At 40.1% G+C, this 22,307-nt stretch overlaps 1 protein-coding gene across 5 annotated transcripts in view; it reads right to left on the bottom strand.

The window, feature by feature from the left end:
- Nucleotides 1-22,307, bottom strand: part of VPS13B (vacuolar protein sorting 13 homolog B) — a 928,813-nt gene that overhangs the window by 158,467 nt on the left and 748,039 nt on the right. For all 5 annotated transcript variants that reach the window (XM_030553556.1, XM_030553553.1, XM_030553555.1 and 2 more), the window contains one exon: nt 13,517-13,654. In XM_030553556.1, the coding sequence (XP_030409416.1) occupies nt 13,517-13,654 (138 nt within the window). The remainder of the gene's footprint in view (nt 1-13,516; nt 13,655-22,307) is intronic.

Here is a 22,307-nt window from a genome sequence, read left to right as displayed (position 1 = left end):
ATTATATGCTCCCACCACACCAGAAGATGACTTAATGGTGAAAGGAAAAGAATCACGTTGCAATAATGAAATCAGAGAGGGAATTCACATCCCAGAGGCGATTCTATGGAGTTTATGTTAACGTATACCTTGTGGGGGACCGAAAATCAACTGGAATAGTTTCCTGAAAATTATTTCCAGCTATTTTCTCATTTAAAATGTTCCAACTTCACTTGACCCATTAGTCATCATATTACTTACAGTTATTATGTATTTTTAAATCTATTACAAAAAACCCAATGGATTCAATATGGCCTGTTTTAACGAAATCATAATATCTATAAAAGAAAATGTATAAGCAGCGCTCTGAAAATTCTGTCTGAAACAATTTCTTCCTTTGTCATTTCATTATTAAAGGTGTACCAAAAATAGGTGCAGACTTACAGCACTGTGACTATTTTCTCTCTCTCTGAAATATTTGTGTACCCTCTGTGTTGATGTCTTTTTACACCATGAATTAGGGGTCACTGTGTAATTCAAAAGTGGCAGAGCGATGACAAAGTTGTGTTGGTCAACCCCAATAAGTGGAATGAAAAATTCTACACATACATGGACCAATCTGTTAAAATAATACTAGGCAATATTGTACTTCTTCTCCTGCTTAGCATTTCAAAAATTGATTTTTTGGGTCAGTTTTCTCAGTAGTAGGTGTGCCATTTCTGAGAGAGCCTAACCTAGAATACATGGCTAAGTTAGTTACTGGATGACTGTTTGAAAATGCTGGGAAACTGAGAGAACCATGACTATTTGCTTTTGGTAGATATGAAATATAAATATATATTAAAAGTGAAAATATATGAGTTACATACTTCAGTTTTGAACATATTAATATTTATACATGTTGTAGTATCCTTATCAGTTAATATGCAGACGATGGCAATATACTTTAACTTGTAATGCCTAGGTATCTGACAGACAGGTTTCACCATTACAAAGTCTACATTTGCCACAGTTATGACACAGTTATAGCTAATGTACTACATTGTTTCTCTATATTTAGAATAGGAAAAAGTGCCTCATCCTGCAAGGTGCTAAGTACCCTAAGCTCCTGTTGAAGGCAATGAGCTTGATCCTGAAATGTGCCAGAACTGAAAATATAATAGGTCACTATTTCTATTAATTTATATAGTACCTATAGTGTGCTAGGCTCTGTGCATTTAATTTGGTGAATCAGAAAAGAAACCTCATGAAAAGGCATAATGAAAAATACGTGTGTAAAGAAAGTCATAGATCTCATACATATAGGATTTTTTCATAGACCGGTAACCAGAGAGAATCATGGAGAAAGGAAAATGTGTTCTTTGCTGAGAGTTTCTTTTCTTAGACCCAGAGTATCCCATGATCTTAAATGAATTTTCACCTCTCTCCCAGAGGATTGGCAGAAAACCAGTCATTTTACCCAGCTGGGACACAGGACTATCCTTTCTGAGTATTTTGCAGAACACCACCTTCCAAAGCTGTAAAATACTAAACTTCTTCATAACCACAATATTTAATCCTACTATAAAGAAAACTGATCTCTCTCTGGAATAGAGCTTTCAAGTATTAGGATTGGAGAAGCACCTTAACTCTTCAAAGAAATAGTTATCTGATGGAGGGTTATATTGCAGGAAGTGTTTGGTTCCACATGATACCAGCATGACTACTAGCTAGATGCATTAGAAATCCGACAAATCAGTGGGGTTTTCAATACTAGATGAATAATTTGTAATCTTCCTCAGTTTCTCTTTCAGAATGAAGACACTCTAACATGACCCACCAGAAGTTGTAGTCTTCGTATTTGAAAAAATGTGACTTTTTCTTTGTTTGCCATAAAGCCATACTTCTATAGCTGCTGCCACAACTGGGCTCCTTTTCTTTCTTGAGGGTGATTTGATGAGCAATGGGTAGAAGCTGGCTCCCATTCTAGGAAGCCTATTATTAAAGACACCCTGTGAGGGTGATGGACTGAGAGGCAGGGCCCTGACTGAAAGTGCCTCTCGTAGTTTCAGAAGCATATATACTTATGATGATATACCATAATGACAAGGGGACATGCATCTATTAATGACAGAAGAATCCAGAAGGGGTAGGGATTCTATTTTCAGACTACATAATGCATTTTGATGGCCAGGTGAACACACTGAGCAATTCAGAATCCAAGATGGTTTGCATTTTGTAATTCCTTTCCAGAATCACAAAGAATATTGAGTAGCTTCCACAGGATCAGTCATTCGATAGGACAGATTCTGTGGCCCAAATGTGAAGTAGATATGAGATTATTTGTTTGTCCTTCCTGAATTCTTTACTTTGGGAGATGCCAAACATCTTTCTTTCAAGGTACTGGATCAGTTCTATCAAATCGCACATCTCTGCAGGAGCCCTCTCATGTGGACTGCCTTCTTCGGATAGGGTTCCCCCAAATCATGCTGTGGATTTGGGGATGTTAAATATTGCAGAATTGTAGTCTGGACAGGGGACGAAAATCCAGATCAATCTATTACATATCCTCTTCCTGATGAATATTCTTCTTCAGAACTTAGAAGACTGATGGACACAAGCTGTCTGTTTCTAGACAACTGCTTTAGGACAAGCCGGCACTAGCACTTATGCTGACAAAATTTTTGTTGCTCAGGGGTGTGAAAAAACACCCCCCAAGCAATGTAAGTTTTGCCAGCATAAGCGCTCGTGTACACAGCACTATGTCGGTGGGAGATGCTCTCCCGCTGACATAGCTACCACCAATCATTGAGCTGCTTTTATTATGTCAAAAGGAGAGTTCTCTCCAGTCGGTATAATGAGGCTACACAAGCACTCTTACGGCGACACAGCTGTATTGGTATAGTTGTGCCACTGTAAGCCTATAAGTGTAGACAAGATCAGGCTTGAAAAAGCCCTGGCTGGGATGATTTAGTTGGGGATTGGTCCTGCTTTGAGCAGGGGGTTGGACTAGATGACCTCCTGAGGTCCTTTCCAACCCTGATATTCTATGGCCTCAGTCTCTTATAAAATCAAAGAAATGTAGAGCTGGAAGAGACCTTGAGAGGTCATCTAGTCCAGCCCCCTGTGCTGAAGCAGGACTAAATATACTTAGACCATTCCTGCCCAGGGGTAGGCAACTTATGGCATGCATGCCGAAGGCGGCACGTGAGCTGATTTTCAGTGGCACTCGCACTGCCCGGGTCCTGGCCACTGGTCCAGGGGGCTCTGCATTTTAATTTAATTTTAAATGAAGCTTCTTAAACATTTAAAAAAACGTTATTTACTTTATATACAACAATAGTTTAATTATATATTATAGACTTGTAGAAAGAGACCTTCTAAAAACGTTAAAATGTATTACTGGCAAGCAAACCTTAAATTAGAGTGAATAAATGAAGACTTGGCACACTGCTTCTGAAAGGTTGCCAAGCTCTGGTCTAACCTGTCCTTAAAAACCTTCAATGACAGGGATTTTTATAAAACCATACAGACTGCAATATCACAGTAGACTAAGAAGAGGGCCAATTATCCAGATAGGCCACAACTAAGGGGAATCAGATGCCTTAAGTAGTCCTCTGATTGGGATTGGGGCAAATAATGAGGGAGTCCAGCTGAGGAGGAACGAGCTGGGCTGGGTTTATAAAAATGAGAAGTTGACAGCAGAGACGAGGCTGCAGGGTAGTAGTCTGCATTCATTCTCTGGGACAAGGGAGGTGTGTTTGGAGCTGTAGAAGCAAGTAACCTACAATTGCTCCCTGGGAGGAGGGAGCTATGGGGCTGGCAAGAGAAGGAGGCAGAACCAGAAGGTAAGGACAGGCTCAGGGAAAAGGCAGTAAAGATCAAGGATGGAACAGATCTGAGCTGCTGACTAGATGGTCCCTGTGCTGTAAGCCGGAGTAGAGGGTGGGCCTGGGTTCCCCTACCAGCCACTGAGGAAGTGGCACCATAGGGGACAGTGAGTGAGATGACTGCTGGTAAGGAAAGACTTTGATACCCCAGAAAAGGAAATATGTATGGTGACTTGAACGAAAGGCCAAGTCACAAAGAAGGAGCACCCAGAGTCACAGAGAGAGAGAGAGAGAGAGAGAGAGAGAGAGAGAGAGAGAGGGGAAGCAGGGTGTGCAGCGAGCAGCAGAAGAGGGCCTCGGACCTGGAAAGAGGTAATCCCCAGAAAGGCCAGGAGGAGGTGCCACCTGCAGTGAGTGGACCATGTGACAAGGATAAACAAGCCAGGCCCTCTGTGCCAGGATATACATGAGCACACAATGCATCTCTTGGCCTTGATTTCCCTTTCTTCTACTTGTCTGCTATCTTTGGCTCAGCAGGATGATGGGACAGGAAAATACATTACAAAATCTCAACCTCAAAATTCCAAATATTTGCAGATTTTCTTCAACAAATCCTATATTCCAAATAAAACTGGGTAAGGAAAAAGTTTTAGTTAAGATGCCTGAAAATATTCTGTCACAAAGAGATGTCTGTAGCCACCTGTTCACATTGCTTTGGATGGAGGGAAATATGGGTGGTCTATACTCCAGCTAGAACAAAAGGTTTACTCTGTCTCCAATCACCAACGGAGAGGGCCCACTATGAAGATAAAGGGACACGAGGGGAAAATGTAAGGAGAGAGAATGGAAAGAAGAATAAAGAAAAGAGGGGAAGAAGTGAGGAATTCTCCATGGAGAGCCACTGAAATAAACATGAAGGGAGAGGAGACAAGCAAACAATGAAACAGGAAAAAAAATAATGCTTAGGTTTAGGGTTTTATTTCAGATTTCACCAGAGCCTTCAAAGGGCATTTTGGCTCCTTGAAGCTATGGCTACATATATTTGATATATATTTGACATACATGATCCACCTGGATCCCAGGAAGCCCTCCTTTTCCAGGGGCTCCTAAGATCTCGAAAAGCCAATCACACAAGGGTCTGGTCAAATCTGGCATCTAGAGCATTACATTTTGTTTAATCATGTGTCCCCCTTGAACATGCCAGCTCTCTTCCACATAGAACTCAGATCTTTAGCCAATCAAATTGTTTAGATGGTTCATCATCGGATGCCTTTACAAGAGAATGACTCCTCTTTTAATCTCAGATTTCGATTCAGGCTTTGGCATCTATGGAAGACTTGGAAGTCAAACACCTAAGGAGTTTTTTCATGCCCCACAGGAGTTCTTTAGGAAAAGATCTCCCAGGACTTAATGCAGGAGCATGCTGTGAAGCAGTGTCTTATTTATAATCATTTTGGGCCCTTTCTGAGAAGACCTTGTAGTCATCATAGGCATTAAGAGCCTTTTCCTGAGGCATAAAGAGCATTTTTATGCCTATCTGAAACAAGGATATTCCAAGGCAAGAGAAATGCACTGTCAGCCTAATGGCAGCATGGTGTTCAAAATAGTGGATGGTGCTGTAGGGAGCAAGTACCTTCCCCCTATCCTCCACTTCTCTGCAAGTCAATCATATTACAAAGTGGAAAACTGAGACACTTTTGGGGATAGATTTGTGAGGAGAAGGGGGAACCCTCTTCTCTCTTCCCCCTTTTAGAGAAATAACTTAAAAATTGGGACACATGAATGAAAAGATGAAGGTAGGAGAAAACACTATGTATTCCCTCTGTCATCCATTCAGTGTTCCTTCCCAGCCCCAGAACCTCATCCCCTCCGGTCTAGCTTTATTCTAACATCTGCTTCTTATCACCTTGACACCACCAATTTATTCCCTCCTGCCTTAACCCTGCAACTCAACCCATTCCACTCCTGGCTCAGAATTTCCCCACTTCTCTCCAGCCCAACCGCACAGAAACACCCTCCCACACACACCTGTCCCCAAAGCGGAAAACCCTTTCTCTTCTTACCTAGTCTTAGTAGCTCAGAACCATCCCGCTTAATTCTGAACACCTATTGTGCATGCACACACACCCCTCTAGACATAGAAAATCCATCCCTAGGCTCAGGATCCTTCCCTCTCCAACCTGATACTAACCAGTACTAGCACCAGTATCAGAAACACCCCCTTACTTGTTGCTGGGACCGAAGAATCAAGAGCAGAACCAATAAGGTGGATTGTGACGTCAAGGAACCGTATATTCTTAATTAGCACCACAAAAGCCTACATTCCTGGTCTCTCTCTCTCAGTTCTCTTCTGCCTGTAATTCATGTGCTGTAGGGACTCCAGGGGCTACATAGATGATCTATGGAATATTGATACTGAGGGAATTGTACATGCCCCTAACTACCAACTACTTTTCAAAAATGTTTCAGGGGCTATGTGACTAAGCAAATACAGCTGATGTGTATGGAGGCATCATCAGGAAGGTGAACAGTAGTTAAGTGTTAATATTCCCTTTTTACAGATGTGGAAATTGAGGCACAAAGAAGTTCAGTAATTTGCTTAAGGTTACCCAGCAAATCTGGGGAAGATCCTGGAAAGGATCCTAGAGCCTGTGACTCAGAGGCCTGGTCTACACTGTGAAAAATCTACACCCCTGAGCGATGCAGGTAAACTGACTTAACTCCTGGAGTAGACAGCACTAGATCAATAGCAGAATTCTCCCATCAACCTACCTACCACATCTTGGGCAGATGGAGCACCTCCACCAATAGGAGACCTTCCCGTTGGCGTAGGTAGTGTCTTCACTGAAGCGCTACAGCAGCACAACTGCACAGGTGCAGCTGCGCCGCTGTAGCATTTTAAGAGTAGAGAAGCCCAAAGCCCTGTTCATATCATTATTAAAAATGATAAGATGGAAGATAGAGATGAAAAAATCCTAAGAGAAGAAAAAAATCAGCAAAAGGTAAAAGTAGACTTTAAAAGCACATAAGACACTTCAAAATGATGGAAAAGATATAGAGTAACATTTTCAAAACCATCTATGTGACTTAAGAGCCTGAGTCCCATTTTCAATAGTGACAGACTGCTAAATGCCTGTGTTTCATTTAAAGTCAGTGGGTCTTAGGCTGCTAAGTACCTAAGTCACTTTTGAAAATGTTATCTCCATTATTTTTGCACCTCACTGAATCCTTGAATTGTGATTTTTAATAAAAATAACTGTGTCAATAAAAATAATGTGCACACTACTATATTTATTTGGCATATTTCTGTTTGTTCTCTTAATAAAATAAATGTCATTTCATGACTACGGTGTCAGTGGTTCAAAACTTGTTTGTAAAAGAATAATGAAAAAAATACCAGAGAGCTCAAATGTTTTTGCAAATGACCCTGAGTTAATTAGAAAAGTCTGCACCCTGGCCAGTTCCCCTTCTCACGTGTCTGCTCTCATTAAATCAAAAAATTCTCATTACAAAGTTAACAAACACCATGGTTAACAAAACTGTTAAAATGGGATCAAGTGGGCACATTCCTAGGTTTATATATGATGTCACGTTAAGCAGCCCACAGCTGAACTTGCAAAAAGTATGAATGATTTTTCAATATATTAAGTATCTGATCTAATGCTAATTTTCTCTCTATAGGCTAACTGTGCTGGGAACAGGTGGCCCTGCTTTCAATTACAGAGGGCTAACATGCCAGTGTGAGGCCTGGATTAGTTCACCTTCTCACAGGGAATTTGCTTTGGTTGGGAATGGATTTATTATGGCTTCACACATGGAACGGAGCTCATGTCAGCTGAGGGCAGTGACACATCATATGATTCAAATTAACCTGCTATGGACTGTTCTACAGGGTTGAGACTGTGTATTAAAATGACGACATTTTAAATACAGTTTGAAAGAAACCAGAATTGCCGAAGTGCAATGGTTCCAATTTGTTCCAACTAATCTATCACCTGCTAGAGATACTATTCTAGTGGGTTTCTGGTAGGTGCTATTTACCATGTTTCTCCAAATCACTGACCTTGCTAATGGATACAATTGTTGCCTTTGGAGGTAGAATTTTTTTTTTAAATGATACTTGGGTTTTTGGTTTTTTTTAATGTATAAATATAGTATATTTATATAGCATTTATAGCTTTATAGCACAGTATTCATCACAACATACAAGCAATGGAAGGGAAAGACAAATACGCAAACTCAAAAGAAAAATCTTTAACTCCGTTTTATCATTCAGCAGAGGGACTACATCATATTTCTTAATTTGACTGAATAAAATGTTTTACAGAAAATTATTCCAAATGGCAAAAAATCAAAAAGCTTAATAATTTCATACTTAAACTATCATCTTTCCAAGAAAATGTTAGGGAAAGAGGATTTTGGCACAGAAGAATTTGTGTTTTGCTTACATCTGTACTTTTAAGGCAAATTATAAGACAAGTTATATTTCAAAAATTGTTGAAACCTTTTGTAATATATTACATACAGCACAAATATGTGGGATTTTTGTTCTAAAGAAAGAATTAATGGGTAGGAATAGCAAGTAAATTAGTAGTAAAACAGCAAGGGCATCTTTATTCTTTGTCCAAGAAGATAACTGGCCAGAAATAATAATCAGTTCAGCTGTATCTAGTGTAATCCTGCCTGTGAAGTATTAAATATACAAGTCTAGTATTAGATTTACTATAACAATGGTTGTGTGCGTTGATCTAGCAGGAATTAAAAAAAAATTGTAGATAATTAGCTACTGTAGAAAAGGAAAGAATAGTTCTTTAATTTGTTTTTTGAGGGTAAAGTTGAGGCCTGTTCCCACTGGCTCAGTGATGTATGCTTATTTCTCCTAGGATCCTATTACTTAAAATCTGGAAGAAATATCATTTTTCGTTAGTTGCCAAAAATGTACAAAATAATCCACTCATGTGGCAAGAAGTGTATTAATGTATCCTGTTATTCCCTTTTAATTGGTGGTTTCCAAGTCTAGCTACTAGCTGTAGTTTTTTTTTATCTCTAAGTTAATATAGAGTGACAATCTGGCTTCCTGCGTGGTGAAAAAATAATTTTTTTCTGTGAAACAACATCTACTTATCTACTTTAGCTGACAAACTGTTTACAATAACTAAAGTTTCATCTAAGATAGCAAATTCTGGGAACCATTTACAGACTGTTTTCTAACTACTATACTGTATCATAAGTTATGTACATGTTTGGACTAGTAGAGCTGTTTCAAACTCACCTTTCCAAAACTCTTTTTCTTAGTGAAAATGTTTTACTTACTAAAAAACAGTGAACCTCTGATACATGTATAGAGGCATATTCAGTTGTCATTGCAATAGTTATATCCAGGTTTCTGACTGTATTTGTATAACTTTGACAAATGTGCTGAAAAGCAGATCAGCTGTCTTCAATGGCTATCATCTAAGGGTATGTCTGCACTACGAAATTAGGTGAATTTTACAGAAGTCGATTTTTAGAAACTGATTTTATACAGTCAATTGTGTATGTCTACACTAAGTGCATTAAGTTGGCAGAGTGCATCCTCACTACCATGGCTAGCATCGACTTACAGAGCGGTGCACTGTAGGTAGCTCTCCCACAGTTCCCGCAGTCTCCACTGCCCATTGGAATTCTGGGTTAAGCTCCCAATGCCTGATGGGGCAAAAACATTGTCACAGGTGGTTTTGGGCACATGTCATCAGACCCTCCTCTCTCCCTCCCTCCGTGAAAGCAATGGCATACGATTGTTTCGTGCCTTTTTTCCTGAGTTACCTGTGCAGATGCCATACCATGGCAAGCATGGAGCCCGCTCAGCTCACCATCACTGTACGTCTCCTGGGTGCTGCTGGCAGATGTGGTTCAGCATTGCTACACAGCAGGAGCTCCTTGCCTTCGCGGCAGACGGTGCAGGAGGCTTGATAGCCATTCTCTGTCTCCTGGGTGCTCCTGGCAGACCTCGGTGAGGCCTGAACAGATATGGCTATCTTCCTCCTAGAGCAGGGGTTCTCAAGCTGGGGGTCAGGACCCCTCAGGGGGTGGCGAGATTATTACATGGGGGATTGCGAGCTGTCACCCTCCATCCCAACCCAGCTTTGCCTCCAGCATTTATAATGGTGTTAAATATATAAAAAAGTGTTTTTAATGCATAAGGGGGGGTGGCAATCAGAGGCTTACTGTATAAAAGGGGTCACCAGTACAAAAGTCTGAGAACCCCTGTCCTAGAGCACCGAATGGGAGCCAGAGACCCCAGGTCATTTTCTTCTTTAAGTTTCGTCTCATGGAGATTCAGTCCTGCCTGGAATATTTTGTGAGCTGGAGGCTTCTGCCTCAAGCTGCTCTCCCAGTGGGCAGCACCACACGGTTGCACCTACCCCAGCCTACCCCTTCTCCCATGGCTCATGAAGCCTGGACAGTAGTAAGGAGCAGTTCAACTATAGGCTGAGTAAGTGCAGAATGGTGGCAGAATGTGCCTTTGAACATTTAAAAGCTCTCTGGCGATGTCTGCTGACTAGGTCAGATTTCAGCGCAACCAACATTCCCATTGTTATTGCTGCTTGCTGTGTGCTCCATAATATCTGTGAGTGTAAAGGGGAGACGTTTATGGCAGGGTGGAAGGTTGAGGCAAATCGTCCAGTGTCCAATTTTGAGCAGCCAGACACCAGGGTGATTAAAAGAGCACAGTAAGGCGTGCTGCACATCAGAGAGGCTTTGAAAACCAGTTTCATGATTGGCCAGGCTTCGGTGTGACAGTTGTGTGTGTTTCTCTTTGATACAAACCCACCCCCTTTGTTGATTTTAATTCCTGGTAAGTCAACTATTGTTTTTAACCTATGCGTTCTTTCTTTATTAATTAAAAAAAATGAGATAACGGACAAGGTAGTCCAGGTGGGTAGGGGAGGAGGGAAGGACAAGGCCACATTGCTTATTGCAGCCACATTAAAAAACAAACTGGTTGAATGACAGCCTTCTGTTACTTTGGCTATCCTCTGGAGTGGAGTGGCTGGGTGTCCGGTGCCTCCCCTCCCCCCCGTGTTCTTGGGCATCGGGGTGAAGAGGCTATGGAACATGGGGAGGAGGGTAGGCGGCTGGGGGTCTGTGCTCTTGTTGGATTTCCTGCAGCTCCAACAGATGCTTCATCATGTCCGTTGCTCCCCCAACAGACCGGTTCATCATGTCCATATGCTCTCCCATTATCCTCAGCATCGTGTCCTGCCTAAGCTGTGCCCTATCAGTGCGGGGACTGCATGAGCTTGGAAAACATGTCATCGCGAGCGCGTTTTTCTCACCTTCAGATCTGTGATAACTTCAGGGATGGAGAGGATGGGGGAAGCATAGAAACATTCTACGCTCTACGATTCTGGGGGGGACTGCACGGTCACCTGTGCTGCTAGGATCGTCACACTGACCAAACAGGAAATGAAATTCAAAAGTTCCCGGGGCTTTTTCTGTGTACCTGGTTAGTACATCGGAGTTCAAAGTGCTGTCTAGAGCGGTCACAATGGAGCACTCTGGGATTGCTCCTAGAGGCCAATACTGTCGATTTGCGTCCACACTACCCAAAATTCGACCCAGCAAGGTTGAATTTAGCACTACTCTCCTAACCAGGGAGAAGTACAGATGTCGATTTTAAGAGCCCTTTAAGTCGACGGAATGGAGTTGTGTGGTTGGTTCATATTGAAATTGAACTAACGTGGCTAAATTTGACCTAACCCCATAGTGTAGACCAGGGCTAATGCATTTGTCTATACATCAATTGATTGTAAAATAAATACATAAAATGAACATAAAGAAGTCCTTAGAAAATATTTATAGTAGTAATATAGTAAGAACATGAGCATTATAGTATTTGACATTGACAGAATGTTGCAATATGTGCACTAGTACCTGCAAATGAATTTTTAGCAGAGTATTTATTCAATTCAGTAATGATATATTGGTTTCCCCTGCTCCCACCAATATCATGTGTTCCTAGGTTGCCTTGCTGAGGCTGTCTGAAGATGACTGCTGAGGTCCTTGCCCTTGCCAGACAATCACAGGCTGACAGTGTCTGGCCAACTAACTGCTTACCACAGAACCACTAAGGAGCCATTCTTCTCACTCCTGGTGGGTTCAGCTACTTCTCAGATGCCGAACTACCATAGGTGCTGAAACTAGAGGGAATGGGGGTGCTGCTGCACCCCCTAGCTTGAAGTGCTTTCCACTATAAACAGGGTTTACAGTTTGGTTCGATGGCTCTTAGCACCCCCACTCTAAAAATTGTTCCAGCACCCCTGCCAACCATGTGTTGGAATTGGTCTTGACTGTGAGGTTTTTATTGTATTGTTGATGTTAGCATGTTGTTGAATTAAACCACTGTAACTTTTCTTTTCACTAGGTCTGAAACAGCACTTATTGCAGTTGTGTGGTCATATGCAAGTCTGGTCTTTGTTTTAAGGCAATCTCATCAAAACTCTAACATTGTGAAATGGTACTTAAAGAAGATTAAATTATTTGATCAAGCTCTCAGTTATATCAGGTTATAAACCCTGTACTGGAAGGCTGGGATGTTCTGTTGGAGTCACCTTGAGCCAAAATTCTATGTTAAGATTCAGGGCAATTACTGACTGCTGAGATATGCTTAGAAATGGGTCCAACGAACCAGACATGAGATAAGAATGTAGCTATGTGTCTTAGGCCAAAAGAGGTTTTGGAGGGAAACCTCCAAGATCTAGAAGGAAACATGCAGAGGTTTATATTGCATTATTGTTTTGGAGTTGCCTATAAAGCCAAAGACCAGAAAGGAGCGAATTTGAACACTGACTCAGTATCTGCCTATATTGTTGAGGGTAGAGCAGAGACTCATCCTATTCACACCCATAGGTGAGGGAACTAAGGTTTTGCACAGGGTTTTGCTCTGTGCCCAGCTGCTGGCCCCATGCCCGGCTCTGTGCCCGTGCGCCTGGCCCTAGTCCCAGCTGCTAGCCTAATGCCCAATCCTGGTCCCAGTTTCTGGCCCCGGTCCCAGTTGCCAGCCCTACACCCACCTGCTGGCCCCGTGCTCTGTCCATGTTCTCCCATCCCGGAGCCATGACCCTTCTCCCACCCCCAGCTCTACAGGACAGTGAGGGGGTCTGGACAGAGGTAAGAGGGTTGTAGCACTCCCACTCTAAAAAAGTGTTCCAGTGCCACTGTTCACACCATTACATTTGGAGGTAGGAGATTTATTGTCTACTTAGCACCTGGGGGAATCACTTCCATCACGGGAAAGTGAAACCCACCAGTAGAGACTGCCTGGGTTTGCTTAGCAGCAAGCTCAACTCCATTTCTAAGGAAAGTCTCTAAATTAGCAGCAAAGAGTTCTGTGGCACCTTATAGACAAAGAGAGCATGAGCTTTCCAAAGCCTAGAAGCAGGTATTTTGTGTTCTACTAGAAATCTATAAATTTGAAATTTCTAGGGGTTTAAGGCTCCAGTGTCTAGTCCTGAAAGATAAATTTATCTGACCTTAAATCTGTCACTTTATTTCTGTTCTGACTCTCTCCAGTGTAGTTTTTGGCAAAAATAAATAAATAAAATTAATTTAAAAAAAAAAATCCACATTTATGGAGAAAGAAGGAAACATTTTTCTGGCATGTTCATTTATAAAGAAATGATAGCTCTATATGCACACACAGAGTACATTAGAAAATTCATTTTGATCAAAAGTGCACCACTTACCTGGCCCATTGAGAAAGTCTTTAATTTGCAGTGTGATGAGAGGAGGTGGAATGCCACTTTTAGCATCTCTCTCTCCTGCTACTGTCTGCAGCCAAACCTTGCAGTAATCAAGAGCTTCTGGAAGTGTCTTTCCCGGATCTGCAGGTGATAAGATAATCATCATATTTATTAATGATATGCTAGTAGTGTGACAAAATAGAATAGGGGAAGCAAAACAAAATGAGGTTAAGCATATGCACATTACGATAGCATTTATATATTATTTTATATGCAGTGTTTGTCGTTATGTACACAGAGACAGTATAGCTGCATGTACATTAGTGTGTGCATATGTATATATGACAAAGTACATTACAATAATTATACTTAATTTGTAATGTGTGCAAGAAAAGCCAAATACTATATTAGTAAATATAAAAAGACATTGACATGGCTGTTCTTAGTATCTGTTCAGTTTAGCTTAATTGCAAGGAACATTTTACTTATTCTACCTAAAATGAGTGTATGAGCTAAAAGTTGCTATTAGTGAAATGAAACCTTAACTAGTTACTACTTCTAGATTTTCTTTGCATCACAGTAAACATAAACAACAGAAAGCAGAAATTATACAGAAGTCTAAAAGATCAGAACATTACAAGCTCAAGCATGCAATATAGTTATTCAGAGTTTCACTGACACTGCAGTCCCTTTTTACTGCTAGGCTTTTGAAGTTTACTTCAGTAGCTACTCCTGCAGGTATCCTTTAATGGTATTCCTTTTGTCAATCCTTAATATTCACAATTATGAATAAAAGGTCAAAATTAACTTTTGCTCAGTGCTATGTATTTCTTTATTTTCTGGCTCCCATAGATGACAAAAACATCACCAGATTATTTTTAATCTTTGGCAATCCCCAGCATTTTTTTAAATAACTCTATTAAAAAGTAACTGCTGAATTTTGGCATTACATGATTTTTTAAAAAAATATCTAAATATTCACAGTTTTTCTTTAATTCCAAGACTGCTTCTCTCGCTGATGTTATGATCACAGAATGCCATGCTGGCCTTTGCCCCTTTCTATTTTGTAATTTTTTTTTTGCCATCGAGTTCCTCTCATTTTTAGTTAATTTGAAAAGTGTTACTATAGTTTTATTTATCTTGGGTTCTACTGATAGGATTTCTTTCAATATCAGCATTTACATACCCACCATTATAGTCAACATATGGTAATATAGTATCACAGTCATATGTGACCTGGGTATAGAAAGTCAGCTTTGGAATTTGTATTACTTGACCTTATCATGTGATTCATATAAAACTTGGCACATATGAACCTCATGTGATTTCAAAGAACAGACGGAAACCAATTGATCGTGACTTTAGATCTATATGGAAAAGATCAAAAGTTAGCACATTCTTCTGCTTTTATTTGATCAATTTTCAGGCAAGCAATGACTTTAGAGCAGTGTATATACTGTGTGGTATTTACATTACAGACAAAATACTTTTTTTCCTTTACATTCTTCACATTATCCATTTATAAAGTCACTTCTCAACAGTTATTTTAAGAGCTCTTCATTCCTGAACACGGCATACAGTATACATGTACTTTGTCCATTTATATTTCTGCATTTTCTATGGCTATTATACTTCCTCTTTAATTTTGCTGAAGAGTATGGTATGGTGTATTCCTTCATATATTATTAGCTCTTCAGGGCAAGAGTGTGTCTTTCTCTGTATCTAAACAGTGCCTAGCATAGTACAAATAATATGCAAATATGCAAATAATAAATAACAACAGATTTTTTATTACTATCTAGGTTTGTATGTCACAGTTTATAAATTATGCTACATTCTTATATTCTCATTTCCTTATTCTAAATGCACAGCTTCAGAAGAACTCACAACAATTTGTTTCTGCAGAAACTACTGTTACTTCCAAATACTCTTGTTGTTCTAAACATTGTCATTTTTGTTTTGGTTCCATACCACAAAGTCTTATTTTTTTGTACTAACTATCCATCATACTGTTACTAACAGCATACAAATGTCAGCTATCTCATAATGAAAGCCTTGTAAAGATTACAGAATATAATGCAATGAATGTCACTGATTTATATAAACTGACAGGTAGGTATTGTTGCTAGAAAAAATCTGCAAATTTTGTCCACCTTTTCTATTGCTTAATACTTATATGCACTTTTCTATGATCCATCTAAAGAAGTATTTATATTATAAAATGCCTAACTCTTGAAATATGAAGATATCCAACAAAATAGATGAAAAGTGTTAACATATGGGAAAGCTCTTTGATTACATATTAGATATACAAAGGCAGCTTGAGGTGCTTGAAACTGCAGGATACTATTTATGTTCATCGGGGATTTTTAATTCTACCGATAACCCAAAAGATCCAAATGATGCCAAACTCGGATCATTAATGAAGTTCTTAAGCAATGAAAACAAAACTATGATTGAAAGACTGCAAAATTAAGATTGGGTGGTGAAATAACTAGGTTATTTAGATGCTAATACTGAGTAACTGGAGTGAACAACAAAAATTACCAGGAGGCTGGACAGATTAATTTATGAGGAAAGGTAAAAGGTGTAAAATACGACTTGCTTAACTGAGGTTCAATCTAGAGAGGAAAACAGTGTACAAATATTTGTAGGGTTAAACACCAAGGAAGGAATAAATCATTCAGCATGCCACAAAAGGTATAAATTATCACAGAAATAATGGAATGAAATTTAGAAGAGAGAAAATTTAGGCTGAATATTAAAGAACTTCCTGATGGTGAGATTTATTAGAATATGGAATAATCTCTTCAGGGAACTGGTGGAAACACTATGGTTTAGAATGTTTAAAAATAGAATGAAGAAAACACTATAAAATGTACAATAGGGAACAATTATGCATTGGCAGGGAACTAGGCTAGATGAAGTACTATAATAGTTCACTGTCACCTCCATTTCCTATGATTCCCTCAAAAATCAACACTTGGATTTGTAGTTATTTGTTTGAATAAAAGCCCTTGGAAGTCAGAGGGATGGAAATGTGAGTAAAAAGGAGAGGGCAGGAGGACTACTGAGGAACCAGCAGGGGCAGGGAGTAGGGGGAAAGCAGAAGGGCTGAAAAGTGGACAGGAGAAGAGGAAACACACAAAGAGGGAAAAGAGAGAAGAGAGTCAGACATGTTATCTACTGCATGATGTGACAGATTACTCTGTGGCATCAAAGATAAAAAGCATATGAATAACTATTATGTACTGATAGCCAAGATGGTAATTTTGAGACACTGAGAATCAGAGGCTCTGTCAACTGAAAATGAATGGATTACGTCTCTGCCAGAAGCTGCCTCCTATAGAAAAAATCTGATATAGGATTCACCATAATGAGTGTGAAACTCGGGTACATGGGAATTGCCATAGTAGATCAAACCTTGTATGGAAATAGTCCAGGATCCCGTCTGATGGGGGTCAGTACCAGATACGTCAGAGGTAGGTGAACTCTGAAGTAGACAAATGTGGTTATCCTGTTCCCAATCAAAAACTCATCCTGATACCTAATAGTTAGAAATGGGTTTAAATTCTGACACATGAGGTTTTATAACCTTTCCAAAACTCTTATTTTAGAATTAACTAATTATGGATAACAATAATGTTATCTATAAATCCAACCCCTCTTTGAATCTCGCTAAATTCTTGGCAATGATACCACGTACCATCTAATACTCTGTTGTGCTTTTTTCACTTTTGAATGTTCAGACTTTTGATTTCACAGAATGCCCCTATTCTTGTGCTATGAGAAAGATAAAAAATAAGAACTCCTGATTAGAGGTGGGCAGGAAAAGGTAATTCTATTCTGTGGAGGATTTAACTATTTCTAAAACTGGTTTCATTTTGGGACAAAACCCAAATATTTCAAAAGTCTTTATGAAAGGGAAAGGATCCTCAGCTCTCAGAGCCTGAACTGCCAAGGAGCCTGAGCCTGGGAGTGTGGCAGCTGGGACACTCAGGACCTCCAGACTCACCATCAGCTTGCCAGGCAGGCTGCCAAGAAGCTGGATACGCAAGCTGGCAGGAAATCAGGCATATTTTTGTTGTAACTTTGGTGAAATCGAACTATCTCCACAAAACGTTTTGCTTTTGATAGGTTTCAGAGTAGCAGCCTTGTTAGTCTGTATCCGCAAAAAGAACAGGAGTATTTGTGGCACCGTAGACACTAACAAATTTATTTGAGCATAAGCTTTGGTGGGCTACAGCCCACTTCTTCGGAGGCATCCGAAGAGGTGGGCTGTAGCCCACGAAAGATTATGCTCAAATAAATTTGTTAGTCTCTAAGGTGCCACAAGTACTCTTGTTCTTTTTGCTTTTGATGAATCTGCAAATTCCCATGGAAAAAAACAGTTTGTCGGTATTTCTCCTACTAGCTCTACTCCTGGTCTATCTTCTCTATAAAATTCATCGTTTTGGATTATTTTATTGTATCCCTTCTTATTCATTTCCTTTCTAAGGTAATTGTCGAAATCTTTTCAGTCCCTCTCTGGCTAACTGATAGGTCTCAATCTTTAACTGTAAATGAGGAATCATCACTGAATGGGTCTGTTTCATGTTGGGTCCCACATGGGTCAGTTCTTGGCCCTATTTAACATTTTATCAATGACCTGGAAGAAAACATAAAATCATCACTGATAAAGTTTGCAGATGACACAAAAATTGGGGGAATGGTAAATAATGAAAAAGATAGATCACTGATGCACAGTGATCTAGATTGCTTGGTACACTGCATGCAAGCAAACAATATTCATTTTATTACAGCTAAATGTAAATGTATACATCTGTGAACAAAGAAAGTAAACCATACTGACAGGATTGGACACTATCCTGGGAAGCATTGTTTCTGAAAAAAAATCTGGAGGCTGTGGTGGATAAACAGCTGAATATGAGCTCCCAATGTGATGTTGTGGCCAAATGTGCTAATGGAATTCTGGGATGCATAAACAGGGGAATCTTCTGTAAGAGCAGAGAGGTTATTTTAGCTCTGTATTTGGCACTGGTGCAACCACTGCCAGAATAGTGTGTCCAGTTCTGGTGCCCACAATTCAAGAAGAATGTTGACAAATTAGAGAGGGTTCAGAGAAGAGCCACAAGAATGATTAAAGGATTAGAAAACATGCCTTACAATGACAGACTCAAGGAACTTAATCTATTTAGCTTGCCAAAGAGAAGGTTCCTGGGTAACTTGACTACAGTCTATAAAAGTACATACATGGGAAACAAAAATTTAATAATAGGCTCTTCAGCCTAGTGGAGAAAGGTGCATAACACAGTCCAATGTCTGGAAGTTGAAGCTAGACAAATTTAGACTGGAAATAAGGCATACATTTTTAACAGTGAGAATAATTAACCATTGGAACAATTTATCGAGAGTCATGGTGGATTTGCCATCAGTGACAATTTTTAAATCAAGATAGGGTGTTTTCTAAGATTCTGTGGCCTGCATTGCGCAGGAGGTCAGACTTAGATGATCATAATGGTCCCTTCTGACCTTAAAGTCCATGATTCTACGATTCTATATGCTGTAGGTATTATTTTGTGGAAGTTCTATGGTATGTGCTATACAGGAAGTCAGACTAAATTATCACAATGATCTCTTCTGGCCTTAGAATCAATGAATCTATGAATGCGAGAGTTGTCCATGCCCCTAATCATTCTCATTGTCTATTTCGGAGCTTTATCTATTGCTCCAACATCCTTTTTTGAAGTGTAGTGGCCAGTACTACACACAGTATTCCAGATTAGAGAAAGCCATTGATTTGTATAATAGCATTAGAGTGTTCTCTGTGTTACTCTCAGTCTCATTGTTTATACCTTCTAATATTTTGTTTACTTTTTTGACTGCAGTTGCACATTGTGCAGAGGTCTTCACCGAGTTGTCTGCACTGATGCCCAAGTCCTTTTCCTAAATTGATACTGTTAATTTAGAGCTTTGTACGACGTATGAGAAGTTCATCTGCCATTAATCTTACAGAGAAACATGGGTTGGAATATTTTCAATTGTAAGGGACCTGTCATACTCTCCAACACAAACACCTGTTTAAGGAGAAAAAACAATATAAAATTGACCTCACAGACTGTCCATGGCATTCTCCTTTCAAGAGTGTATGGGAAATTAATGGCTATGCACACAGTGGAAAAGCTGGAAAAAGGAAATACAGCCTGCAATGTATTCTAAGGTCCTTCCTCTGCACATGGGCCCACCTGCGTGGAGCTCTTTGCAGTATAAAGGTCTAAATGTGGCCAGAAGTAGGTTTAAATGTGTTTCTAGTAGGAGAGAAATTCTACCTTTATTAGTATCTTTCAGTGGGATTTTGGGTAAGTCTTTTAACCTCTCTGTGAACTGTTTTCCTTATCTATAAAACAAGAATAATTAGGGCTGTCAAGCAATTTAAAAAAATCGTGACTAATCATGTGATCAATTGTGCTGTTAAACAATAAGAGAATACCATTTATTTAAATTTTTTTGGATGTTTCCTACATTTTTCAAATATATGATTTCAATTACAACACAGAATACAAAGTGGACAGTGCTCTTTATATTTATTTTTGATTACAAATATGTGCACTGTAAAAAACAAAGGAAATCGTATTTTTCAATTCACCTAATACAAGTACTGTAATGCAATCACTTTATCACTGAACTTACAAATGTAAAAAAAAAAAAAACTGCATTCAAAAATTAAACAATGTAAAACTTTAGAGCTTACAAGTCCACTCAGTTCTACTTCTTGTTCAGCCAATCGCTCTAACAAACAAGTTTGATTACAATTTGCAGGAGATATTTGACACGGTTCCACATGGGGAATTATTAGTTAAATTGGAAAAGATGGGGATCAATATGAAAAGTGAAAGGTGGATAAGGAACTGGTTAAAGGGGAGACTACAACGGGTAGTGCTGAAGGGTGAACTGTCAGGCTGGAAGGAGGTTACTAGTGGAGTTCCTCAAGGATCGGTTTTGGGACCAATCCTGTTTAACCTTTTTATTACTGATCTTGGCACAAAAAGCGGGAATGTGCTAATAAAGTTTGCGGATGACACAAAGCTGGGGGGTACTGCTAACACAGAGAAGGACCGGGATATCATACAGGAAGATCTGGATGACCTTGTAAACTGGAGTAATAGTAATAGGATGAAATTTAATAGTGAAAAGTGCAAGGTCATGCACTTAGGGATTAATAATAAGAATTTTAGATATACATTGGGGACGCATCAGTTGGAAGCAACAGAGGAGGAGAAGGACCTTGGAGTATTGGTTGATCACAGGATGACTATGAGCCACCAATGTGATATGGCCGTTAAAAAAGCTAATGCGGTTTTAGGATGCATCAGGCGAGGTATTTCCAGCAAAGATAAAGAGGTGTTAGTACCATTATATAAGGCACTGGTGAGACCTCACCTGGAATACTGTGTGCAGTTCTGTTCTCCCATGTTTAAGAAGGATGAATTCCAAGGAATGGAAAACCTGTCATATGAAAGGAGACTCAAAGAGTTTGGCTTGTTTAGTCTAGCCAAAAGAAGGCTGAGGGGGGATATGCTTGCTCTTTATAAATATATCAGTGGGATTAATATTAGGGAGGGAGAGGAATTATTTAAGCTTAGTACAAATGTAGACACAAGAACAAATGGGTATAAATTGGACATTAGGAAGATTAGACTTGAAATTAGATGAAGGTTTCTAACCATTAGAGGAGTGATGTTCTGGAACAGCCTTCCAAGGGGAGTAGTGGGGGCAAAAGACATATCTGGCTTTAAGACTAAGCTTGATAAGTTTATGGAAGGGATGGCATGATGGGATAGCTTAATTTTGGCAACTGATCTTTGGTTATCAGCAGATAAGTGGGCGGTGATGGGATGTTCGATGGGATGGGATCTGAGTTACTGCAGAGAATTCTTTCCTGCTGGCTGGTGAGTCTTGCCCACATGCTCAGGGTTTAGCTGATCGCCATATTTGGGGTCGGGAAGGAATTTTCCTCCAGGGCAGATTGGCAGAGGCCCTGGAGGTTTTTCACCTTCCCCTGCAGCTTGGGGCATGGGTCACTTGATGGTGGATTCTCTGCAGCTTTGAGGTCTTCAAACCACAATTTGAGGACTTCAATAACTCGGGCATAGGTTAGGGGTTTGTTATAGAAGTGGATGGGTAGGGTTCTGTGGCCTGCTTTGTGCAGGAGGTCAGACTAGATGATCACATTGGCCCCTTCTGACCTTAAAGTCTATGAGTTTACAATGTCACCTGAAAGTGAGAACAGGCATTCACATGGCACTGTTTTAGCCAGCATCGCAAGATATTTACATGTCAGATGCGCTAAAGATTCATGTCTCTTCATGCTCCTTCAAAACTCTCCTTAGACCTCTTTGCCATGATGCCTCCAGAAAACTTGACAATGGTTTGGCTGCTGGTGTTCTGAGATCACTGCCTATTGTGCTGATTAATATACCCTCACTGTTTTCTTGAACTCTCCTGTTGGTCTGTCTGTATCAATCTGTTGTCTCTTGTCTTGTACTTAGATTGCAAACTCTGTGGGCCAGGGATTGTCTTTTTGTTCTGGGTTTATAAAGCACAGGAGTGGTGCCAGGGTTTTTGGTGCCTTAGGCAGGGGTCCTTCCACGCTCCCGGTTGCTGGCGGCAATTCTGCGGTAGGGGGGGTCCTTCTGCGCTCCTGGTCTTCAGGGCACTTTGGCGGCGGGTCCCGGAGTGAGTGAAGGACCCGCCGCAGAATTGCCGATGACGATTCAGAGCGTGGACAGACCCC

Source organism: Gopherus evgoodei, chromosome 2, assembly GCF_007399415.2.
Source record: "Gopherus evgoodei ecotype Sinaloan lineage chromosome 2, rGopEvg1_v1.p, whole genome shotgun sequence".
Taxonomy (NCBI): domain Eukaryota; kingdom Metazoa; phylum Chordata; order Testudines; family Testudinidae; genus Gopherus; species Gopherus evgoodei.
This window is presented reverse-complemented; position numbering and strand designations above follow the sequence as displayed.